The sequence below is a fragment of the Epinephelus fuscoguttatus genome, linkage group LG14 (genome assembly GCF_011397635.1).
Source record: "Epinephelus fuscoguttatus linkage group LG14, E.fuscoguttatus.final_Chr_v1".
NCBI classification, from domain to species: domain Eukaryota; kingdom Metazoa; phylum Chordata; class Actinopteri; order Perciformes; family Serranidae; genus Epinephelus; species Epinephelus fuscoguttatus.
In genome coordinates, this window is record NC_064765.1 from 33,528,284 (window position 1) to 33,555,017 (window position 26,734).

The following is a 26,734-nucleotide window of genomic DNA, read 5'->3' on the forward strand; positions in this document are numbered from 1 at the left end:
TTTTTTAATGAAATAAAGTAAAATAAAATAAAACAGATTGAAAAAGTAAAATATACAAAACTGAAAAAAGCTAACATAAGTGGGCAAAAGCATAGTTGTGGACTGTCAACCCAACCCAATAAAATTGCTAATATTTAGTATCTAGTGTTAACAGCTAGAATTATATAAATCAAGATAAGACTTAATTAATCCCATACCAGGGAAATTCCCATGTTAGAGCAGCTCAAGAGTCTGAAGCAAAATAAATAAAACCGCTTATCCTCTTGGGGGGCTGGAACCTATCCCAGCTGACATTGGGCAAGAGGCAGGGTACACCCTGGACAGGTCTCCAGACTATCACAGGGCGAACACATAGAGACAGACAAACATTTGCCCTCACATTCACACCTATGGACAATTTAGAGTCACCAATTAACCTATCCCCAACTGTGGGAGGAAGCCGGAGTACCCACAGAAAACCCATGCTGACACAGGGAGAACATGCAAACTCCGCACAGAAGGGCTCTTTCCTGGGATTGAACCAGTAACCATCTTGCTGTGAGGAGAGAGTGCTAACCACCACACTAAATCTTGCACATAGGAAACTGCACACAAATAAATAAATATATGACAAAGATGACATAGCATAATTCTATAACAATTGACGTGAATAATTTCACAATATAAATATGTGTGATTGTTTCTGTTATCAAACATATTATCTGCCTTGTTGACATATTTTAAGCTAACACTCTCAGGGTGAGAGTGCTGTCTCATTGCAGGAGTCTTTAGGTTCCATTGAAACCCCATGTCAGTATTGTGCTGAGACAGAGGGTATGAAAACGACAGGAGAAAGGGTAAGGCACACCTACAGTATAGAGGCCTGGGTGGGAAATCACTTTGGGAGATAAGGTGTGGTCTTTGTTCTCCAACTTAAGTTATGGAACATCATTAGTTGTGAATGTTTAACAAAGTATGACGAGTGGCATCAGTTACTTGATGAGATGAATTCAGTTGAAGTTGTCTCATGTTTTTGGTTGTCTTTTTGATATGTAATGAGTGTATGTCCACCAAGTTAAAAATGTTCCCTAATGCTTTGTGCATTAAACCACTATGGGATTCATTCATTCATTCATCTTCTAACCGCTTCATCCTCTTGAGGGTTGCGGGGGGGGCTGGAGCCTATCCCAGCTGACATTGGGCGAGAGGCAGGGTACATCCTGGACAGGTCGCCAGACTATCGCAGGGCTGACACATAGAGACAGACAATCATTCACGCTCACATTCACACCTATGGACAATTTAGAGTTATCAATTAACCTAGTCCCCAATCTGCATGTCTTTGGACTGTGGGAGGAAGCCGGAGTGCCCGGAGAGAACCCACGCTGACACGGGGAGAACATGCAAACTCCGAAACAGAAGGGCTCCCACGCCTGGGATCGAACCAGCAACCCTCTTGCTGTGAGGCGAGAGTGCTAACCACCACACCACCGTGCCGCCCGCACTATGGGATGTATCAATCAATTTTATTTATAAAGCCCAAATCACAATTTGTCTTGACATCCCTCTGTCCTTTGGACCCTCATAGCAGATAAGGAAAAACCCTTTAACGGGGGTCCGCCGGAGGTCCGCCGCTTTTCCCGGTCAGCGGTCCTGGCTAGTTTTACACCCTGGGCAAACCACTATTTTTTACAGTTCGGACACACCTATTTTCAGACGCAAATGCAAGTGAAACGCTCGCACTGTTGAGCGCTGCTGCCAGACAGTGGAGCACAAAGGCTCCAGAGAAGAAGGCGAGTTAGTGACATGCAGTAGAGCCGAGTTAGCGAGATGCAGTAACAGGACATGAATGTTAGCAAAGGAGGGAGAGAGAGAGAGAAGGAGAGAAGGTGCTCAGTGTATTATAGGAGGTGTATTATAGGAGGTCCCCCGGCAGACTAGGCCTATGTCAGCCTAACTAGGGGCTGGTCCAAAACAGACCTGAGCCACCCCTGACTATAAGATGGACTGTAAGGTGGATTTCAAAATCTACCAGCTATTCAATAGGGTTTCATTGTTTTATTGGCCAATGAGCGAAGCTTACAAAATACAGTATAATGCATACCAACTATGATTCCTTATTGCTGGAACTAGTTGAGACATATGTTGTTATGTATTCAGTCTCACCAAGGTCCTTTCAGTACTGATCTGCAGCATCTTTCATGACATGGCAGTCCTGCAGCATTTCTGCTCCTCTGCCACCCAGTGCACTTACACTAGGCTGCGAATATACACTAACATGATTACATATATAATACTGTAATAACATTTATGATTAGCATGACTACTTGTATAGTTCAGTAGTATAACAAGGCAGTGCACAACAGCAAACCTAGCGGTGAAACGATTTCGCTTTTTGCCCCTTTAACACAATTTTTCAAAGCTCATCAAATCAGTCAGAAATTTTACTTATCACTTTCTTTGCCCACTGTTGGGAGCCAGTGTCCATCTTGCCAAGTTTAGACTAAACTGTGATATAGAATCAAATGTATTCATATGTTTCTTTACCTCCCATAAGTTACATTTTTGTTTACTGTTTAGATGACTCAAATAGGCGCTCTAAATCTATTTCAATAGCAGCGTATCACAAAAAAGCTCTCTTCCTTATTTCGTGTATGTTAATTTCATTATATTAGCTTTCTGAAGTCTATGAACAACTAAAGAACTATCATAGACTTCAGGAGGTACAGAGCAGACCCCCTTTCCATCTTCACAAACAGAGACTGTGTGGAAAAAGTTCAGAGCTTCAAATTCCCGGGAACCCACATATTAGACAATCCCTCCTGGTCCACCAACACCATGGCTGTTGTCAAAAAGGCACAGCAGCATCTGCACTTCCCCAGAATCCTTAAGAAAAATAATCCAGTGACCCTCTAACACATCACAACAGAGAGTGTCCTTACATACTGCCTCACAGTCAGGTACACTGGCTGCTCAGCAGCTGACAAAAAGGGTCATTAACATAGCCCAAAAAATGATCAGCTGCTCTCTTCCCTCACTTCAAGACATTGCAAACACACACTACCTCTCCAGAAAGCCTGACCACCACCTGTTTGACCCCCTGCCCTCAGGCAAACTCAGACCACCAGACTCATGAACAGTTTCTTTCCAAAGTGCATTCACACTCTCAATCAACATACAAAATGAACAGCCATAGTGCACTCTCAGAAGCACTCTCACAACAACACTCTAATGACATTTTATTTCTACATGGCAATTATCTGATCTTATTTGTGCAATAACCACTGTGGTCAGGGCAATTTGTTGACTCTGGCACTTTTATAGCTACCTCTTTATTTTGTGTGCAATGAGGTATTTGTAGTGTGCTTATCTTTTTTAATATTGTATGAAATATGTGTCTTTTTTAAACTCTTAGGCACCAACCAGGAGTTCATTGTATCCTGCACAACACAAGACAATAAAGGCTTTCTATTCTATTCAGTTTTATTCTTTTCTATTCAAACTCCAAAATGATATCCTCATTTCACCTCTTCCACTCGCCACTCTACTACCCCATGAGCCAATGTTATATTTAACTAAACTAATATTTAACTCACACTGACCCAACAACAATCATGATAAGAGGCCTTTTTTCTTGTTAAGAGAAGGAAATTACAAATAGGCTTATAAACATTATGTTTATAGTATGTACAGTATCCTAGCCTGATGTGCCTATTTATTAACATTCTGTACATCTACTAATTAAGCAGGGGATAATCCACTAACATGCTTTAATGCACATGTTTATTTGATTAAGTTATGCTGTTAATATAGAATCTAGTTCTTTCAACGTCTTACTCTTTAAAGGAGGACACAAATGGTCTTTTTGTGCCTCTTACTTCTAGAAACTGTTGAGAGGCTCTACGATCCACCATTGCTGTAACACAAAAAAACAAGAAACTCTTTAGTCACAACTAGGGCTGGGTATTGTTCACATTTGAACCAATACCAGTATAGGTTCTGGTACCTGGAATTCACTAATGGTACCCAACAGTACCTTTTTTTGGTAGGCTACTTTCTCTGTAATAACAAAAAACTAGTCCATACCCATTGAGTACAGCATACCATACCATGACTTAGTCATACCAAAAATTAGAAAAACAAACAAACATTTGGCTACAGGGCGAGCCACAGCGATCGGCCGCATTTTAGCCATTTTTAAGCATTTTTCTGTTGTTATAGCGCCACCCAGTTGCCAATTAGAGTTAAATTTCTCCAGTCACCTTGAGGCGTCCTGTTCTACATATCTACCAAGTTTAGTAAAAATCCATATGGCGGTTAGGCCTAGATAAGAAATTAGCTCTCTAGCGCCCCCATCTTGTTTGATCGGGTCAATAATGGAGGGTTCCCCTCAGATTATGTGTGGTCATATGCCTACAAAGTTGCGTGGTGATGGGTGAAACCCTTGAGATGTTATACACCTTTATGTGATGAGCCACGCCCTCCACAATATTCATTGCCTTATAGAAGCTCAGTTTTAGTAAGTTTTCCAACTTTTGCCAAGAGGGAACTTTAGATATTGATGTAATATTGCTTCATTCGCATCCTCCCATGACCCTCTACCACTGTGCCAAATTTCACATCGATTGTCCAAGTCAGTGAGGAGAAAAACATGGAACAGACATACAGACACACCCACAGACAGAGTTTTCGTCATTATATAGGAAGAAGACTATCATGGCAGATCAGTGCTGCAGTTAATAGTTTTGTCTAGCAGCCGACAGAGTGTCTAAATGGTGCTATCCTCAGCTCTGTGGATAGCATCCAGGCTTTGGGGTTCTTTGTGGCACTTGCACATCTTGTCGAAGCCTGGCATTCTCACCTAGATGCATTCACAGGTACCGAACTTTGGTGGCATGGAGGATTTATGGTGAATCGGTACTTGGTACTATTGACATAATTTGGGTCAGTGCCCTTAAAAATACCAATTTTGGTACTCAACGCTATAGCTAGCGTTAAGTTAGTTGGCCCTTTGGCTGAGGAGCTCAGCTTATGGTGTAATTGTCAGCATAATGGTTAAGTTAGAAAGGTTAATTAAGCAGTCCTGAGCACTAACATTATTGATGTGGAATTTGGAACATCAATTATACTATAGCTCCATAGAAATGATTGATGTGATACTGTTTTGTGCGGCAGTCAGTTGATTTGACATTGAAATGGGCCTCTAGATGAGTGCTGGCACTGAATTACAGCACAGACACTGCAACATTATAGTCTTATTGCTAATGTAGCATGTTGCTTTTCCAGTAAATGTGAAACACTGACAATATGTTGCTTTATCTGTCTCTAGCTTCACTCAGAGCAGTGGATTAAGTGTTCAGAGTTCTACAAATTGTCGTGGCACTGTTATCCAGTAGTATTTGTTGGGTAATTTCATGTGATGTCACCGCCTGTAGGTCATCAAGTGTAAGGCAGCAGTGGCCTGGGAGTCCAACAAGCCTTTGGTGATGGAAGAGGTTGAGGTAGCTCCGCCCCAGGACAACGAGATCTGCATCAAGGTGAGAGGTGAGACTTAAGGGACTGTTCTTTATTTGTCAGAGGAGGAGGGTGGCTGGTTGATTTTTGGTTGATTTTTATTTTATTTATTTATTTTATTTCGATTCCCGCTATGTTAATCACTTATTGATGTTGTTTTTGAAGTATGAATAAGTCAATAAGTAATTTATTCCTTTGAAATATCATTGATGTATTATAGAAAAGTGATTTATCTTTTTATAAATGACAAAAGGCACATCTGCCCCAATTTTTACAGTGGTATCGTGATACTACTCAGAACCATGATACTTTCACTGGTATCGTACCGTGGGTCCCAATTTTGGTACCGTGACAACACTAGAACAGAGAGGACATTCAGATAGAAGACTGAAGACTGTAACTCACATTAAACATACAGTTGATAAAAACTATAAAAATGACCACTGGTTATATTTGCTGAAACTGTCACTACATCCACACAGAAGCAAAGGAGTCAGATAGTCTGCAAAAAAGAAAAAAATCAAGTTCCTGCTCCCACTTCTTGTGCTTTTAATGGCATTTGCAAGAATCTACCACAGCTCACAGAAAACAACCAATCAGAGCTGAGGAGTCTCTAACGCAGCTGTCAATTACTGCTCATGAACTGTCGTCAAACTGTCAGACTAGGCAGCGCTCAGTCTGACTTACCAGATGTCGTCTATGGGTATAAACCTGCCATTGGCCAGCTATGTATTCTGGCATTCTCCTTTCTTTCTGCTATCTGCGAGTTACTATTTTCAAAATTCCTCTCACTATGGAAAACAACAACAGCCTCCATGCTATAGCTTACACGCTGAAAATACGAAGTTCTGAAGTTTGGATCGTGCAAGATTGTCTTGCAGGTCTCTCATGCCCAGTGTTGCTCTGTTTTCCGACGAGACCAGTCAGAGTTGATTTGCAACATTTCAAAATGCCTCCAGTCTAGTGTTGTTTTTGGCGGCCTGTTTTAATTTTAGTTTTAGTCTAGTCTTTGTGTCAAACTGTCATTTTAGTTTTTATTAGTTTTAGTCACGTTCATACTCTTTTTTGTCTAGTCAAATTTCAGTCAACTAAAAGTCTGAGCATTTTAGTCTTATTTTAGTCAGAATAATCCATGACTATTTTCGTCTTGTTTTAGTCGACGAAAATTGTATTTTAGTCTCTTTTTAGTAATGCAATTCTATTATACCCAGTCAATATAGTATAAGTACCTAGTATAGTATAACCAAACCAAAATTTTCTTTTCTAAATTAGCTCCTAGTTAGAGCTAAATATATATCTATTTATACAACAGTTAGTTCCGACTGAGCAATCTGATTGGACGAGAGGCATTCCGTGAGTATAGAGTATAACATCACTGGGACTTGTAACAGTAAAATCACTCCGCTCACAGGTGTTACAAGTAAGGGATAATGTACAATGAGCCGGTGAGCCGACGGTGAGCCGACGCGCACCCTGCCCTGCCGGCAATGGCTGAATCTCCTTGTCAGGGCAGTGTCCCTAGCAACACTGGGCTACATAGCAACAGTCATTACACAGTAATATCAGACCTCTGAATGCTGCGACTGACCAATCAGAATACAGCATTTAATAGAGCCGTGTAATAAATATAAATACAGCCGTTAATTAACCAACTCTTTCACACTCGTTACACTGACACAAACTGACACTAGTGTTACACCAAGAAGATGGATATTTTCCCCAAAATTACATTTGAATTAAATTATGAGTGGTCGTCAGGAGAGGACGAGGAAAAGGAAAGCTAGGACTCTTCTGTGCAGACCTCCAGGTGTGTTTGTGTAACATCAGCCGACATCGACAAACTGGAGAGGAGCAAAAATGAAGCGAACACGGTCAGGAATTATCAATGATCACCTGATGAGGTACTGATGAGGATGAGGGAGAGTGGAAGCTAAATCCAGCCGTGCCATCATCCAGGTATGCCAACGTTTCATCAGCCGAACTGGACGAAGTTACACAGTTGCAGATCAAAGTAAATACAAAGTAGCTTGTGAGTTCCTGGTGTGTGTTCCACGTTGCCTAGCAACAGACTGGGGGAACTGTTTTCTTTTCGCGGAGCTACATAACATACTTAAATAATTTATTTCATTACCTTTTGTTAACATTTCCTTACTCAGCATTGCTGTTTAAGCTGTTGTTGAACTGTTGTATAAAAGCAATATTGCATGAGAGCGAGTGATGTTGTACTGTATATCGTCACGGCTATAATCCGTCTGCGCAGTGCGACACACAGCCTATAGGAAACAGAAATACTGCAAAATAATAATAATAACGTGACTAAACATTATAACGTTATTTTGTCTCGTCTCGTTTTGGTCAACGAAAATGAAGAGACATTTTAGCAGAGGTTTTATTTTCTAAACCACATTTAGTCTCGTTTTTTTCGTCAACAATATTGCATTATATATTTAATTATAGTTATCCTCACATGACCACCATTTACGTTGCGTCTCGTCTCGTTTTCGTCACGTGATAAAGGTTCGTTGACGATGATATTTAGCCATACTTTTCGTTGACGAAAGCAACAACCTTATTCCACAAGGGATATCTGAATTCGATACTTTTTGCACTGATCCCAGACTGTCCCAACTCCCCATCACATCAGCAAATTTTCCTTTGCCGCAGCCTCTGGAGTCACTCTCCTCCTATGAGTATGGTTGGTTAGCAGGAGCTAACACACCAGCAGGGCTAACACCAAACACTGAGCCAGTAAACATTCTTAACAAACTCACACTGATGGTGACAAGGCTCGCTAGCTGTGTGATGTTATAAGTTAGCCCTGTCATTGTGCCCCCCCCCCACCCCACCCCACGGCACTATTTGGCAAGGGTACCATCATCTTAGCACTGCCCAGGACAATTGTGATTGGTTTAGAGAAACACCAACAAGCTAGAGCATTTTTCCCTACAGCAGAATGATAATATGGATATCCCAGACCTATCTCTAGTACTGACACATTACTGTGGAGATAAGTCTGGCTACACAAGACTAGGCAGCACTGATCAAATATAAATTAAGATTCTGTAACTCGTACTCGTACTCGCCAGTCGGGTGATGTAGTCCCTCAGAAGCAGTCCTGCCAGGTCTCCTCCTGGTTGGACATGCCCAAAACACCTCCCAAGGGAGGCGTCCGGAAGGCATCCTTACCAGATGCCCGAACCACCTCAACTGGCTCCTCTCGATGTGGAGGAGCAGCGGCTCTACTCCGAGTCCCTCCCGGATGTCTGAGCTCCTCACCCTATCCCTAAGGCTGAGCCCAGCCACCCTGCGGAGGAAACTCATTTTGGCCGCGATCTCATTCTTTCGGTCACTACCCAGAGCTCGTGACCATAGGTGAGGGTTGGAACGTAGATCGACCGGTAAATCGAGAGCTTCGCTTTCTGGCTAAGCTCCCTCTAGATTCTGTAACTTCATTGCCTATTTCTTGCCTCAAATGTTTTCAGAAACATATTTTAGTGTACTGTTTAGCTGTTTAGCTGCTCCAGTCAGTGGGTGGTGCTGAGTTTTTAGCTAAACCATTTCCAACATCCAAACAGTCACAGTAAAGATAGCCTTGACGAGTTAACAATAATAACTTTAAATTCCAGTTATGCTGTGTTTGTGTTTATCTATATATCAACTGTTTATTTTTTTTTAATGGAGGATATTAAGAGAGACTAGAAGCAGTCCTGCCAGGTATTGGCACAAACGGAGCAAAAGCGGAAGAGTCACAGGTGAGGCCCAGGCTTATAAGTTACAAGTAAATGTAGATATGACTATACTAGTATATAAACAAGTGGTGACTAGCATCATCAGTGTGTAGATCTATGTAATTCTATCTAAATACATCTATGTATTTCCACATGTACTTAGTTGATAGAGTGGCTAATTGTAGCCTTTACTGTTGTGTTTATCAAAGGAAACTGCTCCAGACGGAGAAGACAGCAACAGAGAGTAGCAGTAGCTATGTTTCCATCCAAAAGTGATTGGAATCATTGGGAAATGCGCGTTAAAAGAAATACGAATCCTGTGTGTTTCCGTTAAATGTATGGACTTTGGTGAAAACTGCAAACTCGCGCGAGTTTTCTGCAGAACCGGAAACAAAACAAGTCTTGCATTCTTCTTCTTCTACGTTTTCTGGCGGTTGGCAACCAGCTTGTAAATGCATTACCGCCTTCCCGACCCGGAGTGTGGATATCACCGTGGAGAGAGGTGCGCTACGTCAGACTTAATTCGAACATAACTGTTTCCAACCCCCCGTTTTGCAAATCAGCATTTTTTCGAATCAACCAAAACCCGGCTAAAGCGAGCATATTTTAGTTTGTGCAAATCAGGGGATTTTAATTTGAATTTTGGCGTTTCCATCATAATTTTCTGATGCGATACTTCTAGATGCGCATCTAAACAGGCTGATGGAAACATGGCTAGTGAGAGTGACATCAATGAACAGTGTCAGCCACTTTATCAACTACTGTAACTACACGTGGAAATACATAGATGTATTTAGAATTACATAGATGTAGATCTACACACTGATGATGCTAGTCACCACTTGTTTATATACTAGTATAGTAATATCTACATTTACTTGTAACTTATAAGCCTGGGCCTCACCTCTGACTCTTCCTCTCCTGCTCTGTTTGTACCAATACCTGGCAGGACTGCTTCTGAGACTGTTGACTGATAAAATAACACATTGATGCATGCCACGTGACCAGTGAAACATGCCTATTCAAAATTCCCATTTCAAACAGACGATGATGAACCAACCAGTACATCATCAGATCAACATTTGTCACAATACTAAATCTAACTACTAACTACTATCACCAAGTCATTATTATTCTAGCTCACCTGTGTCCCTGTCCCTGCCTCTCCACCTTCCTCTCCTCTGCCTGCGCTGGTGCCTGGCACCACTGCTTCTGTCACCTGCACGTGGATCCATGTCATATGAGCAGTGAGACATTTGCCTATTCAAAGCTCTCAATTCAAACACACATCAACATTGGCGAATCATTGTTATACAATAAATCATCAGCCTAACATTTGTCACAATAAAGTACTATATCCAGCCTAACTAACACATCACCAAGTCATTGTAACTCACCTGTGACCCTGTCCCTGCCTCTCCACTTTCCTCTCCTCTGCCTGCACTAGTGCCTGGCACTGCTTCTGTCACCTGCATGTTGATACATGGCATATCAACAGTGAGGAAAAACATGTAGCCAGGCAATAGCTTAGTTAAGTAGGCTATTATTATCAGCCTATGATAATTGTTGACTCAGGCAATTGTGAAAACATTTTCTTTAAAGTCGACTTACTCTTCTGAAATAGCTCCTTATGTGCACCTTTCTTCTTTTGGCTGCCATCTGGATTAAACATATACACAGGCTATACTAGTTAGCTACTAGGCTTCCTAGGCTATTTCCATAACAACAAAACGGAGGAAACTTTGTAGCCCGAGTCCAAACTCGGCACTTATAACGACAATAGCGGTTAGCTAGCTAGATTATGCAGGGAAAGAGGGATCCCATGACATCCACCTCTTGACGTTGGATGAAGTGGGCTACTGATGGCTGGAAGGCTACATCGAGCAGATAAACTAGCTAGCACTAGCTAAACTGGCGGCTAATTAATGATGAGCATAATTAAAACATTCTGAGTATATCTGAGGTGTTGATACGATTATACTAATATATAGAGATAAGTAGTTGTTTTGATGAATAACTTTAGTATATTGATGTAATGAGCCAAGATTGATAACTTACACTAACTACTGTAGCAGCTCAGCTCTGCCTGCCTCTGACGAAAAGTGCGCGCTGCACAGAGCTGGAGCTCCAGCTCCCAGGAAAGTGGAAGACATCTCAGCCAGTGAAAACGTAGATTTTCATTCAAGGGTGGGGCTTTAAACTAGACTTGCTTGGCTTGGATGGGGAATCCTGTCTCAAGCATTTTAGCAGTAAATGAGGTGCGACTAGAGGTTAACCGTTTGTGTACCAAATTATTGGTGGGGACATTTCAGCACTCAATCAATATCCTTTATTTAACCAGGTAAAAAACTCATTGAGATTTAAAACCTCCTTTCCAAGAGTGACCTGGCCACTCGCTGGGTATTGGTGTGGACACGACTCCACCGTCTCCACTAAAAGTTGCCATGTAAACACAGCACTCCTAGATGTTATCCTCCGATACCCCGAACGTGTTTTGTGGATTAAAAAACTACACTGGACTTCTAGTCGACGTGAGGGTCAGTAAGTACTGTCTGTATTTTCATTCTAAAGTGGCCATTTCCTAACGCTGAGGACGGCTATGAGCTGAAACGCGTCCGTTCGACTGCTGCTGTGCAGTCCACTATATTAAAAAGTATTATATTTATTAGTGAGTGCTGTTGGGTTTTTCTGCTTTGCTGTAATATTTTGGACCGGCACCCACTTACACTGTGAGACTTTTGAGTGAGCACGCCTGAAGACTTATCTCCATACACAACAGTACTAGCCAGCCAGCAGCGACCTCCCCAAGACATCGCCGCCATCTTGGCAAGCCGACGTTCTGACAACGTCTTTTAGACATCATGGTCCGACGTAGAAATGACGTTTCCATCGGGTGCAGAATGAAAGTTTTTACAACGTCTTTTTTGGACGTCTTCTGGACATTTAGTTTTGACGGCTACAGGACGTCTGTACAAGGTTAAAATATGGTCCAAAAATGGTTGGTGTGGATGTCCTCTCGACGTCTTATATGGACCAAATTTGAACGTAATTTTTATGTACAAAAATATTTAAAATATTGGCCAAATTATGGTCCATTTACAACCTTGTTTTCCAATGAAAATATTCAGTACAGCATTCAAAATACACTTCAATTGTTATCTTCCATTGTGAGAACATACAAATACCATTATCTTGGGTGTATTGTAATGTGTATATTTAATGCGTTGTGCATGTCCCCCTTGTCGTATTTCATTCAAAATACACTTTATTGTTGTCTCTCACAAATTCAAATCTCTCACAAATCACAAATTCAACTTATTTTGTCTGTGTTTAATGTTGTGTTGTGTTTGTTTAATGTTATCTTGTGTATGTCGGAGTATGGTTATGATATTCCCCAGCATGTTTGTGGACAGCATGCTCAGTCCCCTCATTAAATGTTTTCAGTACAACCCCTGAAAAAGTTGGATGACAAAATATGTTATCTCACTGTATGATATTTAATTTCAACACTAGGCAGCGCTGCTGTCAAAGCAGCTTCTCCATACTGACAAAAAATAATAAAATAAAAATTAATAAAATTGATAAAATTAGTTTTCACCCATTTAGAAATTAGATATTTAAAATCTGATTACACAAGTGTGGTTACCATCCCCTTAAAGTCCACAGTGTACTCGCAATTCAGTATTTACAACTTCCAAATCTAGGAAAAACTTTATTTTTTTTTATTTTTTATTTTTTAAAAACTACAATTCCCTGGGACCGCGCCATGCAGTCCCAACATAGTTGTAGTTCTTCTGCAAAGTACGGTTCTAAATAGGGTTGTAAAAGATATATCTGCCCAGTATATCTAATATCTAGTAAAGCCGAACTAGTTATTACACTGCATCTAGATGAACTATGGTAAGAAAAAGTAAAGATGTCGGCTAATTTTCAATATTTTAGCTAATATGCTAGAAACTGCGTTTTTGGGACAGTAGGTTTGTTTGCAGCTTGTTGTAAAATAGGGTCGTAAAAAGATAGATCTACTGAATATATCTAATATCTAGTAAAGCCGAAGTAGTTATTACACTGCACCTAGATGAACTATGTTAAGAAAAAGTAAAGATGTTGACTAATTTTCAATATTTTAGCTAATACGCTAGAAACAGCGTTTTTGAGACAGTAGGTTTGTTTGCGGCTTGTTGTAAAATAGGGTCGTAAAAAGATAGATCTACTGAATATATCTAGTAAAGCCGAACTAGTTATTACACTGTATCTAGAAACATGCTGCCACCGAATGCAGTGTTAGGAGGTCGTGGTCATTTCACATATTTCTGTGAGATCAGGCTGAAAATGGCACAAAGAATGCAAATTGTCTGATAGTAACTTCAACGCTAACGTTAGCTAGCTAGCTAGCTAGCTAGTAACGTTAGCTACAAGTAGAACTGCATGGATGGGCAGAAGCATAATGTTACGTTAATGCTAGTTCATGACCGAAAAAAAACCCAACCGTAATTTAATTTGGTCCGGACCTAGACATAAACAGTAGTAACCAGACCGAAAAAAACTGTTTAATAATTAAAATAGTGATCTGTAGCCGTGCAATAACATTAGCTAATAACGGTCATTGAAATTGGCCCTGACTAAAAGCAAAGCTGGAGATATTCTCAGACGACAATCATGAACACAGTAAAAGTACACAGGAAAAGTAGATGTTAAAAAGATTTGTATTGCTAACATGAAATAAAAGGTAATGTGCTAAATATAGTTACTGATCAGTGCGACTCTGCGACTGCAGGCAGCTAAAAATAAACTATAACGGCTACGTAACTTCAATTTGGCGGGTTCATGCTTGCGCAGAACACCCAGCAGGTAGCAACCGTTGCTCCTGTGCTAATACCGCACGCACACAGGCATGCACGCACGCACACGCACACACATACACACACACACAAACACATTACAAATGTATTGGGAGTCCACGTGTTAAGGTTTGATTACAGAGACTGTTTTAAAATTTCATGTGGTGAACAGTAAAAAATCGACTACAGCGTTCAAATATTGAATGTCACATCAACATTCAGATGAAGTTGTAGTACGACGTTCAGATACATAACCTATTACGGAGGTCATGTAGACGTACAGATATGGTCCTGGACTGACTGATGCGAAATGGACCTGATCTGGCGGTCCAATTGACGTCAGATGTTTGGCGCACAGTAGCCACAGGAATGAGTCATCTATGATCTATGGGAATAACGCCATTATAAATAAACAGCGTTACTAATGACGCTACTTTTTTCAGTAACGAGTCATCAAAAAGTTTCTGTCTCCCCCATTGTAACGCTGTTACCTTTACTCACAATGAAATGCGCCGTTACTCGGCTTTACTTGAGTTCATTGAAGCGGCTTTCACCCAAGCAAGCTCCCTCTCAGCGGAGCTCTAAAGTTTTTTTTTTCTTTGGTGAGGGCACATGAGGTGGAAGGGAGGGAGAGACAACCGCATAAGTGATGATGGCTTAAGGAGAATAAAATTTCATCATAAACCGATCAGAGGCAGAATAGGGCAGGTATTCACAAGCACACAAGCAGGGTTGCCAGGTCCGCTTATTAGCCGCAACTTTGGACTTTGGCTTATTTGGGCTTGCTCTCTAAACGTCGCCTTTCTCTCTATTCACCTTTTTCCTGACTTGATTCCTGACTTCCTGTTTCAAACCGGAAACTGGTAAAGCACTTCCGGTTGAACGGTGTTTACGGTTGAGCTAGCGGTGAAAGCCACCGTAAACGCCGGCTTTTCGCCATGGATATGACGCAAATGGACAAAAATCGAAGGTGGATACACAGTACAGCTGTTTTAGAAAGTCATGAGGACAGTTCTGTAACAGTGCCTCACCCGTCACTCCTCACGGAGTGGGTAGATGACATGAAGCAATGGCCCGATGTTAGCTACATCGACATTGTTAATTACTTTGTATTTTCCGAAGGTGTTGATGGCGAGGAATTACGGAATTACAAAAGCACAGAAGCATATAATTACCTGCATAGTAACAAAATAGGTACAGTACTGTTCAAGAAACACGGCGAATTTTTATTTCTGAAGGCAGCAGTAGAGCCCAGCCAGAGCGTCAGTCAAGCTAAACATACAGCGTGGGTCATGCTAAAGGAAAGTGGAGTCGTGGAGACAGTTGGCTGCTCGTGTATTGCCGGGTTAGGGAAATCATGTAGCCATGCAGCAGCTATTCTATGGAAGGTATTCATAAATCCAAAATATGTAACATTTATTGTTTGATATATATATATGTATATATATATATATATAATATATGTAGGATCTTTCATACCCACAGCCATCAGACTCTATAATTGTACTCAAGTAAGAGTACTGTTACTTTAGAACAATATTACTCAAGTAAAAGTTAAAAGTATTTTGCATTAAAACTACTCTTAAAAGTACAATTTATCCAAAAAGTTGCTCAAGTAAATGTAACTCATTACTACCCACCTCTGGTTCATTCTTAATAGTAATGTCAATAGCAAGTTGGAGAAATGAAGATACTATTGATGTCATTATTGCAGGTGCAGAATGCAGTGGTCAGTGGAAAGACAGGGCTTGCATGTACAGATGAGCAGCGCAGGTGGAATGCAGGGACATCAAAGAATCTTGAGCCGAAACGTCTGAGTGAGATCAACTTCAGACACAACAGGGCAGAACAGCAATACAGTGTGAACTGTAGAGCTGTAGTGACTCAATCACTCCCAAATACGCCACATCATCTGTCACACAAAGACTTCAGAGACAGTGTAGACAAAGCCCCTATCCAACCACTTTTTTCCCTCAAGAACACCTTAATAGGAAAGTGTTATAATGCCTCACCATCTGCAGAACAACCTAGCAGGGGAAACAGTGCAGTTGATGACAAGATTTGTCAACCACACCAGGTACACAGTTATGGTCTCAGCTGCGACCCATGCAAGACATTTTACCAGGCATATGTTGAAGTTTGTGATGCACAAGCAGCTCAACTAGAATTAGAAACGAGAGCAGAGTGCATCTGATTTGTGGCACAACTGTAGAAAAATCAGACTTATAGCAAGCTCAGCAAAAAAGGTTCCTGTACATGCAGCCACAAGCAGTGACAAATTTCTTTGTGAGCACATATACCCCTCCTTTCGTGGCAACTATGCTACTAACTATGGTAAAGAAAATGAAGTTAAAGCTTGCCGTCAACTGAAAGAACAGGGCATGAACATTACTCACAAGGGCACTGTTATAAGTGTCCAAGAACCATGGCTCTCTGCCAGTCCGGATGGGGTCATTGACACACGTGTGCTTCTCGAAATAAAATGTCCTGTGCCAACCCAACTCTCACTCACTAATCAGCTTACTCAGAAATGCAGTGATATCAAGCTAGTAGATGAAGAGCTTCAGCTGCAGAAAACTGGCAGCAGGGGATACTACATGAAAGTACAGCTTGCAATGTTTTGCACAGGTCTTAAGTCTGCTACACTTCTGATCTGGACACCCAATGAGCATGTTTCTTTTACAGTGCAGTATGACGAGGTGTTTGTGCGGGAGCTAGTAAAGCGCTTGAGAGGTTTTTACTTCTCACGTATGCTACCTCGGCTTGTAGAGGAATATGCTGCAGGACGGCTTAAGCTAAATGAAAGATACATTGAAATAATGGGCAAGGTTTAGTGCACATCTGCACATGTGGCGTGAACATTAATGTGTGCCATACATTAAGCGAATCGGAATGACATTCATAGTGAAAATGATGATCGCTGTTTGCCAAAGCTCAAAATCCACAACCCAAAGATGTTTAGTTTACTGTCATAGAGGACAAGGGAAACCATAAAATATTCACATTTAAGAAGCTGGAATCAGATAATTTAGACATTTTTTCTTTAAAAAAATATTTATTATCGATTGTCAAAATAGTTAGGGATTAATTTAATACTTGACAACTAATCGATTAATTCTTGCAGCTTTACATTAACAGTGACAAGAATTAATTGTTACTGACAGCACTAAATGTATACAGTTTATACATTGTAAAATGAAATGCAAAAATATTCACATTCTGTACAAAATAACAAACATGCAAAGAATGTTCACATTAAATCCATAACTCCATACATGTTTTGTACCTATCCATTTTTCAACTATTACAGCACCATTTCATTTGACAGTCCTTTACAATGTCCTTAATAGCCCTGTAAAAGTAGTTCGCACATGTTGATTTCATGCTGATTTATTTCTAATCACGAATGAGATCCTCCCTTAAATTGGCAAGAGCAGCACATATTCTTAAAATCTTGTCTGTTTTAGGAGCCATGCTGATCGGAACAACCTGTGATAATATTTTGTATACTTTCAAACATCTGATTGCTCTTTCAACATGAATTCTTACATGTGCAATTCGTCTGGTGCTTGTCACCTGTTCCTCAGTTAGTTGTCCACGTTTTTTTGTAAAAGAAGGCATTACCAATTTTACTTTTCTCTCAAACAGCAAATCTTTTATGGTAAAGCCTCTGTCCGCCATTACCTCATCTCCAGGCATTAAGTAGTCCAATATGCCTGAGTCCATGGTGATGAATTTGTCACTGCATCGCCCTCCATATGCTGGAGAAATGAACATAATTAGTCCACATGGGGCAACCGCTACCAGGTATTTCACTGTGTTATGTGAATAATAATGGCTGTATGATTCCCCTCTTGAATCAAGATTTTTGGGTTTCTGTAAGAGGCTTTCACTGCAGTCCACAATGCATGTTGTATTAGGGAAGTTACTCTTAAAAGCTGCAGGCATGGTTGCACGAATAGTTTCTTTTGGAAGCTATGGAATTAGAGGTCGCAAAACTTCCTCTAGTTTGTCAATCCAATATGAGATTATTTTGCTAGCCATGCTCAGTGATACATGAAACTGTCTACTCAAATCACCTACTACACGGTTGGTCTTTAATTTCATAAGTGTCATGAGAACTTGATCTCGCACAGACATTGTAAATGAATTATTGGCATACCCTTCCAAAGCTGACACAAGAATGTTAAATGTTTCTAGGGATATACCAGTGTAGAGCAAAGCATCAGCATCATTTTGAAGCAGGAAGTAGCCAATCTCATCACACTGAGTCATCTTATCCTGCATGTCTTTTCTGCTGGCCGTCTGGCAATAATCATGATCCTGTCGTGCAGGGTCCACCCACTGTGTATGGACCGAGTGCATCTTTGGTTCAGGGGGATGTGCAGGACTTGAGCTCCTGGTCTGGTCTGAGGCAGTTGAAGAGAAGTCAGGTGTACAGTCTGAAAAACACAAAAGTATGGCTAAGTTACACACTAGTAACATGTCAAAAACAGAGACACGCACATCCCAATGTCCATTAGGCTGGGTGCTGGTTACATATGGAAGTCGTAGATAAAACGAAAAAGCATTTTTTCGTTTTATATAAGTTACACACTAGGATAGTAACCACTGTAGACAAGCAAGTATGACATGTCACATGTTAAACCCAGTAGAGGGCATTGCATTAAACATTTTACCTAAGTAAAAGTACAAAAGTATTGGCATCAAAATAAACTGGTCTTGAAGTACCAAATGTAAAAATACTCATGCAGAATTGCCCATTTCATAATCATATCATTGGACTGTAATTAGTAATGCATAAATTTGTTCATAAATTTAATGGTGCAGCTGGTAAACGTGGGCTGAATTTCATTACTTTATATGCTGCTGGGTAGCTTAACCTATAACAATACATCATAATTTACCAGTTAATGTATGTTTTATATTGATAATTAAATCTGCAAGGTAACTAGTAACTAAAGCTGTAGTGGAGAAAAAGTACAATGTTTTGCCTCTGAGATGTACTGTTAGTGAAGTGGAAGTATTAAAAAAAATGGAAATAATAAGTAAAAGTACCTCGAAATTGTACCTAAATACAATTGTAATTCATGCTGTTAATGTTACCATCCATTGGTTGAAGTTATAATTTCGTTTACCTGTTTGAGATTAACAGCTGTAACATAAATGAATAATTTATAATAGTTTGTTTTACTTGTAAGTTCTCTGCTACAGAACCACACACAATATATGTAAAACAGAAAATAACAATATATGTAAAACAAGAAATAACTTACCAGGTCCATATTGTTGTTGTTGTTGTTGTTGTTGTTGTTGCTGCTGCTGAGCCGTTTCAGTTGCACGGCCACGGACTAGCTTACGCCTCTTCTTGGGCGGAGGTCGGTCGTAGCCCAGATAAAGCTCCGGATCGGGGTGCAGGTCCGTGGGCTTTTTATCGACGAAATGAAAAGAACAAACATAAACTTTCTTTGGAGGATATTTTCGTTTCAACGCCGCAAGCCAAGCTAGCCGGCGCTCCTCCTTGCTTGGCATGGTGTGTAAGGCGTAGGGCGCAGGACACGGACATGTCTTGCGAAGTTTCTGGTGTTCAAAACAGACGGTTTCTGACAAAATCTTGAGCTTTTTGGAGTTGTTGTGGCAGCCGACAACGGCGCAAGTTGAACCTGAACCCATGTTTCCAATAAAATACGAATTATGGTGCTTGTTTATCCATAGCTCAACCGTTGCTTTTGTGCTCGCGCGGCAGGCTGTGTGAGCAGTGGCGTTCAACCGGAAACAGGTTGCCGGATAGCGGAAGTAGTTGTCTGTCATGGCAGCGCCTATAGGCTTTTTTTTTTTTTTTTTTTTTTTTTTATTGAACAAATACAAATACAAAAAAAGACATACTCATTACTGACCACATGTGCAGATTACATTAAAAGGAAAATCACACCTCCTACATATAGAATCAAAAAACAGCTTAATAACTGTTAAATGCCATTGAAATGAAAAAATGTAATGAATGATGTAAAATAAAATACAAAAAAAAAAAATAATAATAAACAGGGGGGTTCAATTCAATTGAAGATTGTCTATAAGTGTGTATAATTTCTCAGCTTGGGCGTTATCGATTGTTTTCAGACATTTTTGAAACAAAAGAAGTTCATTCTTAAGTGCAGACAGACCATGAGGGGGGAGTTTTGGAGCATCTGCATTTATGTATATAAAATTTTGTTACTATGATGAGATTGTTAACCAAGAATTCAGTTTTCTTAACTTTGAGGATTACACCCATTTGAATATTCTGATAAGAGAAGAAATCAATCTCTATGGACTTGGAAGACAGCAAACCATAGAGACATCTCCATATATTCTGGACAGTTTCACATCCGAAAAATAGATGTTCTGTTGTTTCCAGATTTACACCACACATTTGACAATTTTCAACCTCGGATTTAAATCTTTTTTTCAAGAATTCATTGGATGGATATATGTCATTTATCACTTTAAAGTGGATCTCCTTATATTTCGGAGGAAGTGGAAATTTTAAAAATTTTGTTCTGATCGCTGATCTGTCAGATTTGTTGTAATTTTGGAGAATAAGAGTGCTCCTTGTTTTTCCCGGATATATGGAGTTTACAAAGAACTGTCTAAGGAATTTATTATGACATTTGTCATTCATGAAATCTACATCATCAATATTAATTTTGGGCAGTCTTAGTGTTCCTATGGTCCTTAAACTATTCTTCGCTATTTGAATAAAGGCACTTGGAATGTTATTAGTTACTTTTTTATATTCTTCAATGGAGCATTCAATATTATGTCTATTATTAAATTCCTCCAGTTCAAGAACATTACCGTGATTGTCCATTAAATGTGCAATGGACCAAATACCTTTCTCCATCCAGTTTCCCATAAAAATAGATTTCCTCCTGCTCAATATAACTCTGTTATTCCATAATGGAACATTATGAGGGCTAAAATTGTGTTTGAAGATCATTTTCCATTGTAACAATACCTGTTGATGAAAAGTAGATAGTTTAATAGGCAATTTTGTAATTTCAAAATCACATGTAAGTAAGAACTTAATACCTCCTACTTTATTGAATATAAATGAGGGTAATGAGAACCATATATCATTTCCATTCTTTAAAAAAGACTGGAGCCATTTGAGTTTTAACACCCCATTCATGATTTCAAAATCAATTGCCTTAAGTCCACCATCTCCATAATCTTTCAACAAATCCCCTTTTTTGATATAATGATGTTTATTCTTCCAAATAAAGTTAAAATTAATTCTATTAATCTCCTTAATTTGTCTCTGAGAAATAGCGAGAGAATACGCAGGGTAGATTAATCTAGAGAGCAATTCAATTTTAGTTAACATTGTTCTACCGAATAACGTTAAATCCCTTTGCAGCCAATGGTTTAATATTTTACTGCATTTATCAACATTGTTCTGAATATTCTTTTTTATACTGGTGTCTAACTCTTTAGAGATCCAAATACCTAGATACTTTACATCAGCATTGACTGGTATATTATATATTGAAGAATCAGGGCAGTTGTGGATACTCATAAGTTCACATTTACTCAGATTCAATCTCAGACCAGATGCTTGTGAAAATTGCTCTATAACTTCTAAAGCTAGTGGTATTTGTTCTCTATTTTTTAAGAACATAGTTGTATCGTCAGCTAGCTGACTTATAATCAACTTGTTATTATTAATATTTAGTCCTTCAACATTTGAGTTTTTAATGGCTATGGCTAATAATTCTGTGACTGTAATGAATAGAAGCGGTGAGATACTGCATCCTTGTCTAATTTCCCGTTCTACATTAAATCTAGGGCCTTCTGGAAGAGAAACGCAGCTGTTGATACCAGTATAAAGCATTGTTATTATATCAGTAAACTTATTTCCAAAGCCAAATTGTTTCAAAGTATTGATAATGAATATATGTTCTACCGAATCAAAAGCTTTATGGAAGTCTAAAAATAATATTAGAGCATCTTCCTCAATTAAGTGACTATAATCAATAATATCCAGAACCAGTCGGATGTTGTTATGTATAGATCTACCTTTGAGAAAACCAGATTGTGTTGGGCTAATAAACTCAGATATTCCCATTTTTAATCTCGTTGCCAAAACTGTTGTCAAAATCTTGTAATCGGTATTTAAAAGTGTAATAGGTCTTAAATTGCTTAAAATTCTCTTGTCTTTCCCAGGCTTCGGAATTAATTTAATTACACCCTGTTTCATTGTTTCCATCAGCTCTTTTTGGTCAATGCATTCATTAATAGCTTGGAACAACATGAATTTTAAATCTTCCCAAAAACGTTTAAAAAAATTAGTTGTTAAGCCATCTGGTCCTGGTGAGCGATCAGATGCCATTTTTTAATTGCACAGTCAAGTTCTGTGATTCTTATTTCCTCATCACATATTTCTTTGAGGTTTTCATCAATTACAGGAATCAGGTTTTTTATTTTATTGAGGAAGGATGAGGCATTTTGTTCTGAATATGACGATTTGTAAAGATTGCTGTAGAAATTGAAAACTTCTTTTGCTATGCGTTTAGATTCTGTGCACTCCGTACCATCAATCACCAGACTGCCAATTGAATTATATTCTTGTCGGCGTTTTTCCAGATTACAAAAATAGGCCGTGTTTTTTTCTCCCTCTTCGATCCAACGGGCGGCAGCGCCTATAGGCTTCTGGAGAAACTTGTGAATATATATCCATCTAATAAGTTATTTAAATACATGTTGGTATGACTTGGACTGCAGGATGTTTCCACAGCTCCGCTCCCTCCGCCCCTCTCCTTCTCCGCATACACACAGGTGACGGTCAGTCAGTGAGACTTTTCACATTTAAATTGCGCGATTAATGGAGGTTCTTTAACTGGTGTAGATAAGTGTACAGTGTTTTATAATAATGATGTATTCTATTAAGTGTCACTTTCTTGCTCAGATTGGAAAGCCTCTCAAAGAGTAAACACTCATCATGGAACACTAAGCCTTTCCATTATTTATTATGGAGCATTAACAAGTCTCACCTGAAGAGCCATGTTGACCACAGTCTGTTTTACTTTAGGTGGAACCGGGCTCAACATGTGCTGTGTTCGGCCTGGGAGCTGTGGGTTTGGCTGCAGTCATGGGCTGCAAGGCTGCAGGAGCCAAGAGGATCATCGCTGTTGACATCAATCCAGAGAAGTCTGAGAAGGCCAAGGTGTTTGGTGCAACTGACTTTGTGAACCCCAAGGATCACAATAAACCCATCAGCCAAGTGCTATCTGAGATGACTGATGGAGGAGTGGACTACTCCCTGGAATGTGTTGGGAATGTGGAAGTCATGGTAGGGACACTAGATTTCATGTGGTTCAAGTATTATATACAATTAAGAGGTGTTACCTAACTATTAAACAGTAACATCTTTTCTCATCAGTCAATTGTTATTGGAAAAGAGCTGAGTGTAGTTAATGAAGTTACCAAGCCCACATTTTTGTAGCTAGGGCAACAAAATAGCATAGCTGAACAAATGGATAGATAAAATAATGGATGGAGATACCATTACGTCAACCAATGGTGTGTGGACTGCCATTTTGAAGTTTGAGTTTTGAAGTTGAGAGAGTGGTGCTATGGAGGAGCAAGCAAGAGATGTGGCTCATAGACTGAGGTGGCGTCTTGCTGACAGCTTGTCACACAAAGCCCTTAATAATTTTAAGTCTTACTTAAATGTTATTGGTGAGAAATTAGCTAGAAGCCAAAACTGTTAATTGTACCTGACTGTAAGCATCATTATTTCTGGTGTAAAGTTGGGCATGGGTGTCTATGGGGGATGACTTGCTTCTGGAGCCAGCCTCAAGTGGCCATTCAAGGTACTGCAGTTTTTGGCACTTTCATGTTGGCTTCATTTTTCAGCCCTGGAGGTTGCAGCTTGCTCAAGAGATTTGGACCAGCACCCATCATGTTACAAGCCCACTGACTTTGTGCTTTTTCTCCATCTAGCGCAGTGCCTTAGAGTCATGTGTGAAAGGTGGGGGTGTCAGCGTGATTGTTGGCTGGACAGACATGCAAGATGTTGCTGCAAGACCCATTCAGCTCATTGCTGGACGCGCATGGACGGGCTCTGCATTTGGAGGTGAGACAAATATGACCACCACCACTAATGAATCTCCAATAACCGAATGGCTTTGGGCTTAGCTGTATTCTAGATTGGTGGCACTGTGGAAAAGTGGTTAGCATTGTTGCCTCACACCAAGAGGGTTCAAGGTTCACGCCCCGTGGTGGCGGAGCCCTTCTGTGCAGAGTTCTCCCTGTGTCAGCGTGGTTTTCCTCGGGGTACTCGGGTTTCCTCCCACAGTCCAAAGACATGTAGGCTAGGGTAATTGGTGACTCTAAATTGCCCTTAGGTGTGAATGTAAGAATCAATGGTTGTCTGTGTCTGTGATAGTCTGACGATCTGTCCAGGGTGTACCCCATCTCTTGCCTAATGTCAGCTGGGAGCGGCTCCAGCCCCCCGCGACCCCTAACAGGATAAGTGGTTACGGAAAGTGAACAAATGTATACCAGATAAGACTCTAAAGCCCCTTTTACACTGCCAGATTTTCTGCGAATGTTGGGCCGTATTGCTGGCAAGCTGCGAGGGTATAGACACACAGAGCTGGATTGGTGAGTTGATCGATTGATGACTTGTGGGAGGAGCTGTTGATGACGCTACACATGCGACCCACTGGCCGTGGATAAACAGGAAACAGCTGATAGCAGGAATTAGTGAGCAGCTAGTAGCAAGAGGGAAACGCAAACCTAGCAGACACTGTAAAGATGAGCAACTGGGGAGACAAGGAATTGCGCACCCTCCTTGCCCTCGCAAACGAAGAGGCCATTAACCGTCAGATGACAGGGACGGTGAAGGACGGGCCAACTTATGAGAGAATCGCCAAAGGACTGACAAGCCACGGCTTCCCTCCCACAACACTGTTTACGTCACATGCTGAGCTAAACGTTTTGTTACGCCCCCCATTGCCCCGAAAAAGGTGCATTCTGTATAAACAAAATTAGGTAGGCGGCATTTTGCCGCCCCACTCCACCTTCAGTCTGAAGAAGGGCACCTGTGGCCCGAAACTGTGGCCTGAAACGTCACTCCTTGGTCTTTTCAAATATGGTATATGGTATGTTTATACAACTATACTTTTCTACCATTCAGGACTTAACATTATCAGTTATGAAGTTAATATTCATATCTTTTTTTTCTTACAGCATCCGGACCATCCTGACTGTTTCTCCACAATAAGACCACTGTGTTGCTTTCAGTGACCACAAAGTAACTCTGTAATTTTTCACTATATGATACAAAATCTTAGCATAATATTCACACAAATAATGCAATACCTATAGTCAAGAAATCTCTTAAATTATGCGCATTATACATGCCTAATTTGAACAGTGAATACTATTCAGTGGAGTACGTGCAGATCGTGAGAATTATCTGCAGTGTTCACATAAGGAAAGCTAAACATGTCTGGTGTTTATAGAGCAAAATAAATGATGTTGACAGATGGGGTTTGTGGCCTCCTTGTTTGTGTTCTGGTTTTATGGTGTTGTATGTCATTGGCACAGCATTTACATATCTACAGCATGTCTCTGAATGCTCTGTTAAACTATGTTTTAAGTGTCCATCAAATAGTTTTCCCTCAGATTTACTCAGACCAGCCTAATCATATCAACATTTGTTTAACTTGGCAGACAGCATTGTAAATATTCTGCTAGGATGTGCTCCGGGATTTATCCCTGAGCAGCTTCTGCCTGTTTATTGAAGAATTTACAATAAAGGATCCAATATTGCAGACACCAGGCACACTAAATGAAATGACATGAGGCCATATAGGTACATAAACAGCTGTTGTTTGGCACTGTGAGGTTTTATGGTGAAGAAATTACAGGTCATGATTGTTCTATGTTGAAGCTGAGAGGGACCATGATTTGATTTTAATTGTTCATCATTATGATCTTTGGAAAACATAAGCTGATTCAGCAGCATCTTCATTTAGGTTCAACCACACTAGATTTACTGCATGTTTCAATCATGCAGTTTGACAAGATACAAAATTACTACGACATGTGCTGCTCTTGGCCGCCATAGATTTCAAAACCGGGATCACAAATGAAAAGTATGCTTCACTTAAAACTGAACTACACATTGTCAATATTTGTCAAAAGAACCTATTGCAAGTCAGATGAGGCATTACTTGGCCGGTACATGATCCCATCCAACTCTTAATTGTATGCACTATTTAGTTTGCTCTTATGCCTTCCCTAGCACTTAGACAGACACACAAATTGGACAGTTGTAAGTAAGAACGGGCTTAATTCACATGTCAGTATTTTTTTTTAACTGTTTTTTTTTATGAGTACCTTCACACAGATCATGAATATCACCTGGCAAAAAGAGCACCGTATTTTTTTTTTTAAATTTTGGAACAAAATGGATTTTTTTTGTTTCTCCTTTCAACCTTGACAAAGGCATGGCATCACAGATCGACCCCTTTCATTGTTATTTTTCACAATAAAGGTAAAGGGATTTATACTTGTGCAGCAGACCCTACACCATAGCCTACGCACATGGCCTACGCCGTTGTGAGAATTTATACTCGTGTGGAGCAGACATTTCTGTGAAGTTTAGTTGATTGAAGTTTG

General features: G+C 40.1%; 1 protein-coding gene and 1 long non-coding RNA gene across 2 annotated transcripts in view; one reads left to right on the forward strand and one right to left on the reverse strand.

Annotated features, from left to right (window-relative positions):
- LOC125900419 (uncharacterized) overlaps positions 1-10,880 on the reverse strand; it is a 28,054-nt gene extending 17,174 nt beyond the window's left edge. The window contains exons 1-2 of the long non-coding RNA XR_007450852.1: positions 10,833-10,880; positions 10,619-10,690 (exon numbers count right to left, since the gene is read on the reverse strand). This is a non-coding gene — a long non-coding RNA (uncharacterized LOC125900419). The remainder of the gene's footprint in view (positions 1-10,618; positions 10,691-10,832) is intronic.
- On the forward strand, positions 2,033-25,289 carry LOC125900410 (alcohol dehydrogenase 1-like). Its single transcript, XM_049595388.1, has 3 exons — positions 2,033-5,516; positions 23,133-23,393; positions 24,047-25,289. Exons 1-3 carry the CDS (start codon positions 5,466-5,468, stop codon positions 24,239-24,241), a joined length of 507 nt encoding a protein of 168 aa, XP_049451345.1. The 5' UTR covers positions 2,033-5,465; the 3' UTR covers positions 24,242-25,289.
- Positions 25,290-26,734: the final 1,445 nt, after the last annotated feature.

Excerpts from the sequence above, each read along its gene's own strand:
- LOC125900410 (XM_049595388.1), top strand. The coding sequence starts at position 5,466 with ATGGAAGAGGTTGAGGTAGCTCCGCCCCAGGACAACGAGATCTGCATC. Across the intron at positions 5,517-23,132 it reads ACAACGAGATCTGCATCAAG|GTGGAACCGGGCTCAACATG; the intron begins GTGAGAGGTGAG and ends GTTTTACTTTAG. Across the intron at positions 23,394-24,046 it reads TTGGGAATGTGGAAGTCATG|CGCAGTGCCTTAGAGTCATG; the intron begins GTAGGGACACTA and ends TTCTCCATCTAG.